The sequence below is a fragment of the Onychostruthus taczanowskii genome, unplaced genomic scaffold (assembly GCF_017590055.1).
Source record: "Onychostruthus taczanowskii isolate IOZ18803 unplaced genomic scaffold, ASM1759005v1 scaffold9, whole genome shotgun sequence".
Taxonomy (NCBI): domain Eukaryota; kingdom Metazoa; phylum Chordata; class Aves; order Passeriformes; family Passeridae; genus Onychostruthus; species Onychostruthus taczanowskii.
The window spans coordinates 11,016,723-11,032,258 of record NW_024506993.1 but is presented as its reverse complement, the minus strand read 5'-3'; the positions used below and the strand labels follow the sequence as shown (position 1 = coordinate 11,032,258).

General features: G+C 50.6%; 1 protein-coding gene across 1 annotated transcript; it reads right to left on the bottom strand.

Annotated features, from left to right (window-relative positions):
- MCM2 (minichromosome maintenance complex component 2) lies at positions 1-12,513 on the bottom strand. The gene is made up of 16 exons (XM_041426064.1): positions 12,454-12,513; positions 11,802-11,989; positions 11,069-11,244; positions 10,181-10,444; positions 8,941-9,160; positions 8,485-8,692; positions 7,677-7,811; positions 7,303-7,494; positions 6,095-6,188; positions 5,320-5,570; positions 4,938-5,064; positions 4,609-4,721; positions 4,239-4,481; positions 3,298-3,480; positions 1,937-2,092; positions 1-1,052 (listed from the first exon to the last, which is right to left on the bottom strand). Exons 1-16 carry the CDS (start codon positions 12,457-12,459, stop codon positions 942-944), a joined length of 2,667 nt encoding a protein of 888 aa, XP_041281998.1. The 5' UTR covers positions 12,460-12,513; the 3' UTR covers positions 1-941.
- Positions 12,514-15,536: the final 3,023 nt, after the last annotated feature.

The window sequence follows — 15,536 nt, the reverse complement described above, 5'->3', positions numbered from 1 at the left end:
TATTGAAAAGCAAATGTATTTAAAACACACATACTAAGAAAATTGCATGTGAACACTGAGCCCATCTTGTCCTTCCTGAACACATCCAGCTTAGGCCTCCTCCACTGCCATGCCCAAAATCAGCACCATGGTTACTTCATCCTCAACAAATGGGTGTGAGAGGGTGTTCATTTTAGGTGTGAAAGGTAGCACTTGGATTCAGCTGTAAATTCACACCTGCTGACAGCAACGCAGATAACATCCACTAAGGCAAGGGAAGCCTTCTCCACTCTGACTTCTGGAGATTCCCCATAAGGCACTGAAGGAGTTTTCAGTGCCCAAACAGATCATCATAAAGATCATAAAGAACTATGTTTTGTTTCAGTTCTTATTTTCCTCTGCCTCCCCCCTCCTCCCCTGCACAAGGTCAACCCACATGGGCACCTGGGGAAATGTCAAGTGTCAGGCACAAAGGCCTGGAGCAGAGGCTGGCTGGTTCATGGAGAGTTGAAAGCAGTTTCAATTATCACCCATCAGGCTGTACAGTCACCAGAGATGGGAACAGAGAATCCCTGAGGGTGCTTGCAATCCAAGGGGGATGGATAATGCTTTCCAAATGCTCCCACTTGGTCCCTCCTGCAGAGGAGCCCATAACAACTAGAGACAAACAAACAGAAAACATGTCATATAGATGGCCAGCAATCCTCTCCCTGCTGTGCTTAGCTACAAGGCAGAATAGTGAACGAAGTTGCTAAACAGACTTGACAGGGCATTTAACTACTTAATTCTGTTCTGTTCACAAGGTCTTCAGCAGCTCAGCGCTCCCTTAATCCATAAGGCACAAAGCAAGCAAGAGGATGTGCAGCCTAGTCCCTCTGTCTCAGGATCTCTGTAGCATCCTGGAGGGCTGGAAGATGGAGGTCTCATCTCACAGAAGCATGTGGCAGACTCTGCTGCCAGCCTCAGAACTGCTGGACAATCAGCTTCCGCTTCACATCCCGGCTGAACCGATTCATCTTGAACACTTCACTGTCATAGAAGGCTGAGAGGTTGTGGATGTTGATCTGCCGAGCCTGGGAGGAGGAAGAGGGGAGAGGGAAATGTTTATTTAATCAAAGTAAGAACCATGTGGTTTTCCACAGCAGAGGCTGCATAAAATTTGACAGTCAGCAATCTCTGCTCTGCTCAGCAGGAACCAGAGCTGCAGCAGCAGGGCAGACTGCGGGTCAGGAGGAGGGAGCATTGGCAGTGCTGAGCTGAGCCAAGAGAGGATGCTGGCTCAGCATCTGCCTGCTCCCAGCTCGTCCTTTTACTTCCACCAGACACAGAATGTAACTCCTATCCAAAAGCCCCCAAAACCTCATTCAGCAGGAGAGTTTTGCAAGGCAGACATCTGACTGGGGTGGTCACCCTGGCAACACCAAGCTGTGGCTTTGGAAGTAGGTACTCTGCACATCTGATGCAAAGAGCAGAAAACACTAAACCACACTGCTTTAGTGCTAAGCAAGGTCAATATTCTGCACAGAAAAGCCAAGTCAGAAGTGCAACCTTTGGATGAGGATGAAGATACTATTAAGGAGGAGGCAAGCTAGCCTCAGGAGAGATTGGAAAAGTTCATACATATAGATTTCTCTGCTTTTTGCTTCTTCAAATGCAGATGCTAGGGAACTTGAGTTCTCATTCACCTGCATAAGCACCATACCACAGGATTTACCATTCCAACCCCAAAGCTTTACAGGGTTGTATGAGAACAGAGAGAGGAGAATACAGAACTTCCAAACAAGAGGAGCAGATGCAGAGGAGACAATCCTGATGCTGGGTTATGTTGATGAACACCAGTCTTTTTTATGGTATCATAATGCAGGAAGGGAAGTTAGAAGTCTCAGAATGCCTCTGTTTTGGAGGCTGCAGAGAGAGCATGAAGCAGTCCCAGAGGCAGCTGGCTATAAGCCCATACCTTGTCCACCAGGTCCTTCTCGGGGACTTCTATGGTGTCTTGCTGGGCTCCGTAGCGGTTCCTCTGGTACATCAGCTGCTCTGCAATCAGCTGCTTCAGGATGAACAGCAGCAGCTCGTTGTTGTCTCGCTTGAATGAAAGGTAGCGGGAGAAGGTCTAGGAGGGAGGATGAGAGGAGCCATGAGGATCAGAACAGTGACACACTGCAGTGCCCAGCACCAACCAACCCCCTCCTGCCACAGAGCACACAGGGAACCAAATGACACTGCTGTCACCTGTGCCCTTAGCGTATCTCAAGTGACTTGCCCAGCTGCCACCTGCACATGCAGAGGCAGCTCTCTGACAGCCACAACTCCTCTGCTGACTGCTTTTATTCCCATCTGGAATCTCTGTAGGGGGGCTGGTGCCTCTTGGGGGCTAACAGTGCACTGCAGTGGAGCTGTGCTGCCCACAGGGACACAGCCATGGGAGGGCTGGCCCTAGGCAAGGCACAGAGCAGCTTCCCTTAACCCAGACTGCCCTGTGCCTCCCCAGCAGACGCTCATACTTGGCTGGCTGTTTGAGGCTAAAGAGAGAGGCCACGAGTCGTCCAGACAGAGGGCAGACACTCAACAGTGGATAAATGCCAGTGTGCAGCCAGCCAAGAGCTGTTCAGAGCCAGCCCCTGCTACTCAGAGAACAGGCAGACTGCACACTAACCCACAGTGAGTGCTGTCCTGTGGCTAACTGTACCCTCAGAGCCCAATAAAAACCGTGAAGAAACAAACTGCCTGCTTGGCTTGATCACCTGGCTGCAGCAGCAGCAGGTGCCCTGTGCCAAGATAGCAGGGAAGGTGTCAAAAAAGAATAGGCATGGCAGTGCTTTTGACTCAGAAGGTCAAGGTACACTTCCTTCTCAGACCCAAGAAGGACATTGCCTCACCACACACTAAGGAGGGCCAGTCATGGAACAGTGCCTTGTTTGGGGTCCCTCCTCAAAGGCACCCAGCTTGAGCTGCTGTTATTGTACAATGATTAAATTATTTTAAGTGTCCAGATGTTTGAGACTTTGCTATGGGAAAACCTGGGGTCAAGCTGGTAAGGAAACCTTGTTTGACTGTGAGTGTGGTGTGTGTAGCTGTGAAGTAGCCTTGGTCCCAAGGTGGTGTCAGTGTGATTGCCAGAGTGGCTCCTGGATGGTCAGGCAGGGAAATTCCTTGACCTTCACACCCACAGTACTCCACTTACACAGGCTCAGTGCCTGCCTGCACAGGACAGACCCCTGCAGAGCACCAACTCTCTTCCCACAGCCAGGGCAGGGCAAGGCGCTGCAGCTGAACCCGCGGGCCCCGGGCACAGCCCCCGGCCCGGGCGGTGCCCACCTTGCGCATGCTCCGCATGACGCTGAACTTCTGCGTGTCGATGAAGCTCTCCAGCATCACCCTGATGGCCATGTTGACATCGTCCTCCACCACGTAATCGCGCAGGTGCATGCGGGCGTGCGCCTCGGCCATGCGGATCATGGACTCGATGTGCCGCACCGTGATGGGGATGCTGCCCGTGGCCTGCGGGGAGGAGGCAACAGTCACTGAAGGATACAACTGGCCCAGGATCCAGCTCCTTTCACACTGCAAGGAGCTCTCTGCACCTCTGCGGTGGCTCAGGATAAGGAGGCTCTGCCACCTGCTGGCACGGCCACACAGCCTGGCACAGCTTCCTGCTCGTCTGAATTCAGCACAGCGCAAGGGGATGTTGTGGGGTCACTCTGTGACACTGTTTAGGGCCTTCCCAAGACAAGCAATCCAGGCTCCTCTAGCAAATTTTAGGAGTTAAATAAAAAAAAGGCCAATCAAAACAGGTATAGTTTTCCCAAGCTCCAAAAAATCTCCCTTACACCTCAACAAATTCCTCTTTCACTTGGAGAGCACGAGATGAGCCTGACAAAATGAACCAGACAAAAGAGACGGGCATTTCTACAGATAATGCCTCCCTGTAATGTACCAGAGCATGTGGATCTGAGTGAATGCAAACATCTCCTGCAGGCCTGCCAGACTGGGTGACAAGAAAAGGACTTTGCCATGGCAGGCACTGTACATGTGCCCAGTCCATCAGTCCACACATCATCAACAGGCAAGACTCTGCACTTAGATAAAGAATCATCTGTTCAGCAGACACTGCAGGATCTGCCTGTCTCTCACAGAACAGCGGCACAGACTTCTGTGATGGGAATGGCAAGAATGTGTCAACATATGCTGGAACAGTCTCAGGCTGATTTGCAGTCTAGATACACACAGTTCTTCCCTCCTTTCCTCAGTATTCTCACCATAGACTCCTTCCTGAGGTCACTGTACATCCTGGCCACCTTGTCCTGGTCCATCTGGTTGAGTTTGGGGTGGACCTTCTCTTTGGCATAGACGATATATTTCCTCAGGATCTCCTGAGGAATGGGTTCAACCCCGTAAGTGTTGGGAAGGATGACCTCGTTAGTGTCCCCATTCACTGCCTCCTTGCTGCCTGGGTGGTGCTTGACATGGCTGCCAACAACGAACCGGGCCAGCATTTCATCCTACAAGAGAGCAGTGCACCAACAGACACTGAACACTCACTGGACACAAAAAACTCAACGGGCAGCTGCAGCTGAGCATCCCAGCAGCAGCACTGAGGCCCACACAGGCTCCTGGCACAGCCCCTACCTGCACCGGGTCCACCATGTCTCTCACCACGCACAGGATATCGAATCGAGAGATGATGGGCTCTGTCAGGTCCACGTTCTCCGAGAACGTCAGCGACGGGTCGTATCGCCCACCTGGGTCACAGATAATCCAGGTCAAACAGGCTCCAAGGCTGGAGCTCTGGAGGAAGGACACACCTCCACTATGTTACTGAAGACTTTCCTGCTTGCTTGATCTCTGCTCAAGACTTGAAGGAACCAGGCAGAGGGAGGGGAAGCTGTGCCACAGCTCTCATGGCTGTGGACTTATGCTGGGAGCCTGAGATGGTCCTGTTCTCTCTCAGCACTTACCTATGGGATTGGCAGCAGCAATAATGGTGCAGCGAGCTTGCAAGGACGTGACAATGCCTGCTTTGGAGATGGAAATGCTTTGCTGTTCCATGGCTTCGTGGATGCTGGTCCTATCTTGATCGTTCATCTGCAGGAAAGCAGGAATGATTTAGAGTGAAACTATGTCTCTATACCCCACTGCCAAACACACCAAGGGCAATCAGCTCCAGATGCTCTGAAAAGGCAGCAAACTGCACTATGGACCAGCAAGGGCCTAAGCAAACTGCAGGTACTTGGTCATCTGGGACATGTCATCATGAGTTACACTGTGTCCTCAAGAGGACAGAGGTACAGCTGGTCACTTCACAGCTAATCCTTCACAGAGAGATGAAGCTGGGCTCACCTTGTCAAATTCATCAATCAGGCAGACACCTCTGTCAGCCAGCACGAGGGCTCCTGCCTCCAAAGTCCACTCCTTGCTGACGGGGTGCCTCTGCACATAGGCTGTGAGGCCCACAGCAGAAGCACCCTGGCCAGTGGTGAAAATTGCTCTGCTTGACACCTTCTCTATGTATTTAAGAAACTGTGATTTTGCAGTTCCAGGGTCTCCACACAGAAGCACGTTGATGTCACCACGAACTTTGTGTTTGCCACCTACAGAAGCAATGGGAAAACCATGTGGCAGCTGAGTGCATGGCTTGGCAGCAACCCTGCCCTGAGCACCACAAAGCTGAAGAGAGGGCAAGCAGCAGGCATGGCAAGCAGTTTACAGGAAAGTTGAGGGGGAAAGAAAGTCAGTTTTGGAGGCAGTCATCCTTGTAAAACAGACTTTCTAACCTTGCTGACACATCCTTCTAAGGAGACGATAACAAATCAGGGTTCCAGGAGGTCAAACCTCTGAAGGAGCATTAAACATGACCTCCTAGAGGAGGGATAAACACTTGCCCGGGTTTGCAGCAGGAGCTGTTTTCAGACACAGCATTTCTACTGTCACACCAGAGTTTTCAGTGTGATAAAACAGCCAGTTCAATCACAAATATCCCTAAGTCTGCTAAACCTTGTCTGTTACCAAGCCACCCAGACAACTCTAACCATTCTTGCTGTAATGGCACAGACAAACCCCAGTCCCTTTGTCCTCCCTGAGTGAGGCAGGACCAAAGGACACAAGTGACACTCACCTGGGTTTTTGGGCTCTCCGCCAAACAGAGCTAAAGCCAAGCCCCTCTTGATATCTTCATGTCCATAAATAGATGGGGCAATGCTGGCAAAAATCTGAAAGGGAAACCAGAGGAGTTGTTCAGGGAATACCAGTTCCCACTCTGAACAGAATCTTGCATGAACATCAGCAAGGTGCCATATCTAAAGCTACTCTTAAGACATTGCTGTCTCCAAAGAGTGTTTTATTATCCAGAGTGTGAGGCCTTTTTCAAAGGTAATGACACACACACTGTTGCCTAAAGGAACTTCACAAAAATGATGCTGTTGGGGCATGGCAGATTATTTAGTCTGGTGCTGGAAGCGGCTGCCACTGCCTCCACAACCCTGTTCTACACAAGGTACACTACAGTGACTGTTATCAGCTCTTGTAAAGTTGGGACCTTGATCAGAGGCTTACTCCCTGCATGTGACTGTACTCGAAAGGGCTGTGCCACACATGAATTGTTGTCATAGTCAAATATTATAAACAACTGGCTTATTTTCTCAAGGGTATTCCGAAAATAACCTGATGCTGGAGACTACTCATGTTAAAACCTTCCTGGCTCAACTGAAGTGGCTGCAGCCACTGCAACAGCAGTCACTGTAACAACAGCACAGCCAAGGCAATGGAGAAAAGTCCCCCCTTGCAGAAATTAAATGTGACCCAAGTGAGGCTGAACATGCACCAATCCAGGAGCTTGTTCTTTCAAGTACTGGATTCAGGTCTTAGCATATAGAGGAAACAAAGCTAAAATCTCTACCACAACTCAAGCTAAGCAATAATATCCCCTTTAGGGGACTGGAGATGCAGTCACTGGCCTCACAGAACACTTCTACCACTTGGCTATTAAGACACAGAGAGAGAAAACTGATCAGATAGAAGCAGCGTCTGAGTGTCTGTCTCCTGCCTTTTAGGCCTGTTGTGATGTAGAAGGCTCAGAGAAGGAAAGGGAGCAGAAAAATTTACCTCCAAAGGTACAAGGGAGGTTCCTTATTTACTTCCCTCCTATAAATGACTCTCATCAACAGCTGTCTGAAAGCTACAGAAGACCATTCAAAGAGAACTGGGATTTCTGGGCTCCTTTAACCACTGTTTGGCCAGCTGACCCATTTCATCACTTGCTGATCCAGCTACCAGGTGATCACAAGCCATCAACAGGAAAATAGGAGATGTCTGAGGCTGACCCACCTTCTCCCCAATTTGCTCATCCTTGGACAGACCCACAATCACTTTCACATCTTCATCAGTCAGCTCCCCAACAGCCAGCTTGTTGTCCTTCTTGGCGATGTGGTTGGCCAGGATCACAGTTGCAAACACTGGGAACCCATTGGCAGTGTTCAAGGAGCCATCATAGTTGTTGTGGTAGATCCCTGTCAGCTCCTGGGAAGCAGGAAATGCTCTGTCAGTGCCTGCACAGTACAAAACAGCCCCTTCTCCATTCTGACATAAGGCTCAAATGCGTCTGAGGACAATCCCCCCCATCCCCATAGATGATGGTGTGATGTCACTGTCAGAATTTAAAAATACCCTGTGCTCTCCCAAGACTTGAACAACGCACTCACAATCTCATCTCCTGGCTTGCAGCTGTCCACCAGATCAGCAAGGAGAATGGCATCCTTGGAGCGGGGCAGCCTGCCCGCAGCCACCTTCCCAGGGCTCTCCTGGATCTTGATGCGCTGGTAGTTCTGATACACTGTCTGCAGCAACAAAATCAGAGTCACCCAGCAAGGCACCAGCATGGCTCTTCACAGGCACCTCAGAGAGAAGGGCCATTCCAAGACTTCAGTGGGAAAATTATGGACATGGGAGGATGGAGGTTGTGAGGAGCAATTCCAGGGTGTGACAAACAATAGTGGGGACAGGAAAGCACTTTGCTGCCTCTCACCACTGTGTTTTAGCCTCCACAGTGTTTGTCCACCCAAATACCTGACTAGTTCCTGGGAGAAGAATGCTCCATTTGTGATGGTTGAAGGTATCAAAGCAAAGAATGAAAGTCAGGAACTTCACATTAATGATTTTGCTCTCTGGGTTCCTTAGCTGATAGATCAGAACAGACTGACCTAATCTGGAAGGAGATCTGGACAGCGTGTGTCTGTGTTTCTAAAATAGGAATAACTGTGTACCACAAGGATGATTGTGGCAAAAGATTCAATCCAAAACACCTACAGTGTGGCAATAAATTACTTTTGGTTGCTAAACTGAGTAATTCAGGTTAAGAGCTCAAACAGACCTATCTTCACAGCCCCTTGGATATAGCAGAAGACCCCCTCAAACTGTTTAAAGAGTGGGAGTCAAAGCAGGGCTGTGAGGAACAGGCAGTGGAGCAGGATGAGCAGCCACTCTCATCCAGGCAAGCACACAGTCTCTTACCTCTTCCATGTTGATTTCAAATGGGCCAAGAGACTGACACTCCGGACAGGAACCGGGTTTCACCTCCTGGTTCTGTGACTGGAAAAAGGGTCCTAGGATGAAGTTGCACTTGCTGCAGTTGTATTTGATCATGCTGAGCTGAGGCAGGACCCCTGTGCAACTTGTCACCACTCCGCTGGTCCGGATCAACTGATTCAAATGCAGCTGCCTGAGGAAAGACAGAGATATGCTGGATGCCTGCAGGCATCAGAAGGCAAAACACCCTCCAGAAATACTCCTGCTGCAAGGCACACATTTACCTCAGGGATGCTGAAAGTTCATCCTTTGCATGATTTTCCCCTGTGCTAAGCTCAGCTATCCTGTTAGACTTACCCAGAGGTCTAGCTCACGGGTGAGTCCTGAGTACCTCAAAGCCTAATGCAAGCCCCACAGCCATGCTGGTAGCTCTGCTCTTACCTGAGTGACCGCAGCTCTTCCACCAGAGGGAGGTGGGAGATACGGACGTGGATCTCCTGAGCAATGCGATCATACTTGGGGTACATGGCCAGCACCACTTCCTTGGCTGCTTCATCAAAGATCTTCAGCATCTCTGCTGGGGCCTCAGGCAGAAAGTAGGCAAGGACATGCTCCTGGGCTGCCAGATCCTCGTAGTTCACCACCAGACTCTCTCTGTTCTCTTAAGAAAAAGACAGGGTGAATTGTAATTTCAGCCTGTTCATTCCTCAAGGAGTTTCCAAAGGATAGCCAGAACATACAAGCCCATATCTTGCAGGCTGCAGTTAACAGATCTCTGCACCTTCCCTAAAATTTAGAGATTAACAATTTGAAAATGGGTGAAAAACCTTTTTAAATTTATTTCTCTAACAAATTATTCATCAGTACCAAGCCTGTGATTGTTCTTCTCTAGTTCTGCACAGATACTTCCCAGGCTCACTGTTCCTGAAATTCAAAAGCCTCAGCCCAATATACAATTCTCTCAGAGACCTCCAGGAAACAGAATTTAATAGGAGAGACATTATGTGTGCTGAATGGTTGGCAAAAAACCTCCTGTGTCTTATGTTCGTGGAAATGGATGAGACAAATGCCTTTTATTTCCTAGCTTTACAAAACTGATCCCCTTCCACAGCTCAAGCTTCTGCTAAATATAAAGAATAAATACAACAAATACAGCTACATGAGCTGTTCCTAGATGCGACAATTTCTGCTTTTAAAACTCATCAATGACAGCCTTAATGACCGTTTCTTCTGGCAGTGCCTAGTCAGAATACAAGGCTGCAACACTGACACAGTTTCCAAAGTCACAAGGTCTATTTGTGTCCCCTTGCTAGATAATGCAGCTTCCAGTGTGAGAAAGTAACTGGTGCAGACAGCAAGCAATTGTTGTCTCTTTCAGATCACAAACTTACAGACCACTGTCTGCTGCCCCACATATTCTGCTAGCATTTCTACGAAATGAATATTAATGAGGAGCAGACGCCAGGGGCCTTCTAATTAGTCAGCCAGAATCAAAGAAGACACTAGACATGTTTCCATTATTCATTTATCTCCATCAGCATCAGGCTTTCTTGAAGTGCTGATTCAACGTCTGGAACAAAGAGGGCAGGCAGCAAAACGTCCACCTCTGTACTGGATCACCACAAAGTACCCAAAGTGACCCACACAGAGAATGAGAGAGCCTCCGGTGACCCAGCCCTACCTTTGCACATGTCACTGATCCTCTCCTTGAAGACATTGTGCCCATGGTCATCCACATGAGTCTTCAGGAAGTTCTTGAAGCGGTGATAGATCTCAAGCCGGGGTGCTGCCATGGAAACCCACTCCCTCACTGAGTGCCCTTTCATGTCCTCCAGGTTCTCAATGCTCTCAATCATGTCTTCATCCTCCTCCTCCATGCCTTCAGCAGCCCGCTCTGCCAGCCGCCTCTTCCGGGCAGGACGGTCCTCGTCCTCATCGTCACTGTCTGAGGGGTGGGAGGAAAAACTGTTCAAGATATGGGATCCCCATTCCCACTCTATGGATTAGTCACACTGGGATTGCATAGGCTGTGGAAGTAAGGAGGTCACAGCCTGGGATACAAACCAAGAGACATCCCAGGCACAGCCTATATCCAGTTCTAGACTTGCTCCTGCATCTTCCACAACACAGCCAAGACTTTAAGGGTGTGAATTTGAAGATTTGTATGCAACAGCACACATGCAAGTCTATTAATGCACTGACCAAGGAATGAGCTTGAAAGTGCATCAAAGGCCCCTCCATCCTGCAAAAGTCTGTACAGGAGCACCAACACCAACAAACTCTACAGCACAGCTTGGTAGAATCCCAATCCTTTGATACAGGCCCAGGATCCTAAATCTGTTTCAGCAGAAGTCAGAAGGACACCAAATGAACTCCCAGGAAACCCAGAGGAAAGGGATCCTGCACTGGGGAATTCAGCAAAGCCCACAGCCAGTGATTTCATTAAGAGCCCAGGCACACTGGAGCTCTAGAGACATCCCTACTAACCTGAGAGTAGAGAGCCCAGCTCCCCCTGAAGGGTGAGGTTACTATCAAGCCCACCCAGGGTGGTACAGCTCATTGCACCTACCGTAGAGCAGCCCCCTCCTCATGCGGCCCATGCCCTGCTCCAGCTCTCGGTCCCGCTGCCTCATCACTCGCTCGGCAGCCTCCCGCTGGCTGGCAGTCAGCTCCTCCACATCTTCATCATCCAGGGCCAGGCCCTCTGCCTCGTACACATCCAGCTCTGGGATGGGCCGGTAGTCCCTAGCGCACACACAGAGCAGGGAATCAGGCCAGGAAAGCAATTCTGCAGCCCTGCTCCAGCTACTGCTGGGCAGGTGTCAGGACAGGTGTTCTGCAGCAGGACAGAACGGTGTTGAGCAGGAAGGCACTTCCCAGTGGAAGATGCCTGCAGTAAAAGGGCTCCAGAGCCATGGTTAGGAATGCAAAGGGCTCCAGAACCATGGCTAGGAATGCCAGCATTCAAGCCTTTGTGCTGTAAAGTTCAGCTTGCGGGCAGATCTTGCTGAGTAAAACAACATCAAAATTCACGCCTGCAGAAGTAAAGAGCTGGGCTGAATGCACATCACACACCCAGGCAGATCCTGCCATGATGGCACTTTGCTCAGTTCTCCCAGGACTCAAATGAAATCATGCTCTGACCTTTCTCCACTGCCCAGCAGCTCTTCAGCCCCCTGACCCCAGCTGCCAGCACAGCAGAGGGATCCCACAAGGCCTGAGAGCTCCCTCCATGTCTCTGTCTGCACTGACATCCCCAGCACCCCATCGCCGGACACCATCCCCCGAAACTATTTTCTTACCTTTCCATCCCTTCCCCAATGAGCTCTTCCCCGTCCTCCTCCTCTTCGGGGAGCCCCTCGGTGCCCAGGAGCCCTTCGGACTCATCCTCGAAGGGGGGCAGGTCCCGACCGGGGCTGCTCGTGAAGGCATCGCCGCGGCGGGAGCTCCGCACGGGGCTGGTCACCGCTGCCTGCGACTCGGAGGAGTCCTGCACGGACAGGAGAGAGGGTGAGGGCACGGGGCCGCAGGAGAGAGGGGCTAGCGCCGCCAGAGGCCTCTGCCATGCGGGCCGCCGTCGGGAGTATTTGGATCACCCGTGAGCTATAATAATTAGCCCTCCTCGCAAATGACAATGGAAACATATGGGGGGGTGGGGGGAGGGGGTAAGGGGAGAGACACGGGGGTGAATCCATCGTCGCAGCGCAGCCGGAGCGGAGGGAAAGGGTCCGATCGTGGCCCGGCCCCGCTCTGCTCTGCGGCGCCGGGCACGCCGGAAAATTCCCCCGGCGTTTCGGGAGCACCGCCGGGCGCTCCCCCAGCGTCCCCCCCACCCCCAAATCCTCTCTGGACCCCGCAGCGCCAAGTGTCCCGCAGCGGGGAGAACCCGGGGCCCGCAGCCGCGGCGGTGGCACCCCAAATGATCGGCTCCCCCGGCCCGGCACGGCCACTCACCGCCATCACCGCCGCCTCCTGCCCCGCGGATTCCGCGCGAAAAACAAACCACGTGGTCACGAAAGCGCGCGAAACCTCATGAATTATGGATACATTGGCCCCGCCTCCTTGTGAATATGCATGAGGAGATGAGGAGGCGGGACCCCAGGGCCACCCCCGGCCAAGGGGGCTCGGGCGGCTGTGGGCTGCGCTGGCAAACTGTGGCCAACATTTCCCTGTGGGCTTGAGGGGTCTGCTCCTCCCGGGAGCCCGAGTCACGGGAGAGACCCCGCTGTGAAGCCCGTGCTCACGATTGCCTCTTTGGGAGCTAAAATCAAGCCTTGCTTGACCGGGTTTGCCACTGACCCAGTTCAATCATCTTTGTTCTGATTCTCGCTGAAACTACAAAAAGTGGGAAGGAGGTTCTGGCAGTTTCTGGTTTTGTGGAGGGGGGTTTGTTTGTTTGTGGTTTTTTTTGTGTTCTGATTCTCGCTGAAACTACAAAAGGTGGGAAGGAGGTTCTGGTTTTGTGGCGGGGGGTTTGTTTGTTTGTTTGTTTGTTTTGTTGTCTTTTTGGGGTTTTTTTGATTTTTTTGTGTTTTTTTTTTTTAATGCAAGCCTGTATGAGCTGAAATTTTTTTTTTTTTTTTTTTTTTTTTTTTTTTTTTTTTTTTTTTTTTTTTTTTTTTTTTTTTTTGTTGTTGTCTTTTTGGGATTTTTTTGATTTTTTTGTGTTTTTTTTTAATGCAAGCCTGTAACAGGGGGCTGATCAGAGCTACTCTGGAGAACAGACACATCTGTCTCTCCAGCTGTGCAGTGCAGCAAGCAAATGCCATTTGTGAGAGGAACTGAGGAAGAGCACCTGTCCCACAGAGACTGGAAGAGGAATTTGCAGACACAAACAACCAATGGGCTGATGTTTGGCAAGGAGATGGAATGCTTCCTTCCAGGCCACACGATCTTGTATAGCAGCAGGTGGTTTGGATTTTGGAGCTCTGCATTCTCTGCAGAGTTTCTGACCACTATTTAGTATCAGACTATTTCTTCTCTTGGCTGGACTTGGGTGTGAGACAATGACCCTGAAACAGGAGACACCAAAGCAAAAGTGACTGAAGAGGCAGCTGACAATGTGAAATGGATCTTGCAGGAGCCCAGCTGGATGATTCAGGCTGGTACCAATATAGCAAAGCAGGAGCTTTGATATAAATCATGATATAAATAGGAGAGTGGCTCAGCCTCTTCTCTGTGACTCGTGGCAGGGAGCTGGCTGGTGCTCGCAGTGAAACAGACACAGGGACACCCCAAGATGCCCCCACTTGTAGGTTTCTAGAGACCACTGTGGGCTTGGTGATCTTAGAGGTGACAGAATCACAGAGCCTTGAAGGTTGGAAAACATCCTCAAGGTCACGGAGTCCAGGCATCAATCCAGCCCTGCCAAGTTCACCACTAAAACATGTCTCTAAGCACCCCATCTCCATGGTTTGGGAACACTTCCAGGGATGTGAATCCACCACCTCATTGGGAAGCCTGTTCAATGCTTGAGCACCATTCCAATGAAGAAGTCTTTCCTAAGGCCCAGTCTTCCAACCCAAATGATTCTATGGCTTAAGGGAAGGCAGCCCAGGACCCAGCTAAGGTGGTGCTGTCTGACAAGGCCCAGATGACACACTGTGATGAGCCAGTGTCACCACAGGGTGCCACTGTCTGTCCAGGCACCAGACAGCTGGATGGACAGACAGATTTTCTGTTTGTCCTTCCTGGAAGACCACACACCATACCATGTGTTCACTGCTAACTTTGGGTGCCACCTACAAGTGGTCCTGTGCTTGAGCTGGGGTGCTCTTTGACAAGAGCTGAGCTTGGGCAGCTGAAAGCACCCCTAAAATCAGGCTGCTGCCATGCATGGAACATGGAACATAGAGACATGGACTGGGTACGTGAGAGGGCTGAGATGCAGATGGGGCCCAGGCTGCTCGCTGGGATGATCTCACCTGAGCACCAAACTGCTGAATATCCAACCATACCACTAGGATTTTGCAGACTCGTGGCTTCTTGCAGCACAGGAAGAGCCCTGGTGACTGAATTCCCCTTGGAAAAAAAAAAAAGGCAGAGACACAGGGGTGCAGTCCAGGTGGTATCTCTGGTGCAAATTTATGCCCAACACTAGAAATCAGCAAGTTGGTAGAACAGCTTTGAAACAAGACAGGCACATCTGTCCCTGCAGTTGCTCAGCATCTGAACAGCAAAGCAGTTTCAAATCAGAAATAATATCCTGCAGACTGATCTAATAAAAACTGAAAGAGTATTTGAGAGAGATAAAATGTCTCAGAAGAGGGGAATTTAGTGATTACATGAAGGTGTAATGCTGTCCTGGTCACCATGTCTGCATCTTCTACCTCTGACACCTGCAAGGCAGGTGAGGTTGGCACAGCACAGCAGGCTACAGCAGGTAGAGCAACAAGTGCCAGCTTTCCATGGGGCCCACAAGGTTGTATCAAGGCTGCTGAACATCACCTCTTGTCCTGCTTCAGCCCAGCAGCACCAGGAGACACAGCAAGGACAGAGCGAGTGAGCCCTGCCATCTTTAGGTGCTGGCTGGAGATGCCACACAGAGCAGCGGTGCCCAGCTGAAGTGGAAGGATGTGTGCAGTTAAGGACATGGAGCAGTCCTTGGAGGTGGGAAGAGGGGAGTTATGTTTGCCCACACCATGTGGGGGCTGACAGGCAGGGCTGGTTAATTCAAAGGAGCAGTAAGTGTGGATGCCCCACCTCCTGTTTCTCACGAGCTCACATGAAGGAAGGCAGGAGCTGAAGTGTCACGGTCCTTGCAGTGGCATCCAGCAGTCTCCTGACCACGAAACAGCTTTTGGATCTGGTGTCCCAGTTACTGGGCTCTAGCCTCAAACTGAATCACATGGGAAAAGCAGGTGGATTGGAAAGCAAAATCTCTCCTTCTGACAGTTATGTGGGAGGTAACACATTCAACTAGTTAGTGCCTGAGGCAACAAGTGAGAAGACATGGATTTTACTTGTCTGTTACCAAGGCACTTCTTAGGCAGAAACACTCCACCTCTCTCTAAACAGAAATGTCCCTTCTGTAACTC

Excerpts from the sequence above, each read along its gene's own strand:
- MCM2 (XM_041426064.1), bottom strand. Across the intron at positions 9,161-10,180 it reads GATCAGTGACATGTGCAAAG|AGAACAGAGAGAGTCTGGTG; the intron begins GTAGGGCTGGGT and ends CTTTTTCTTAAG. Across the intron at positions 7,812-8,484 it reads TTGAAATCAACATGGAAGAG|ACAGTGTATCAGAACTACCA; the intron begins GTAAGAGACTGT and ends TTGTTGCTGCAG.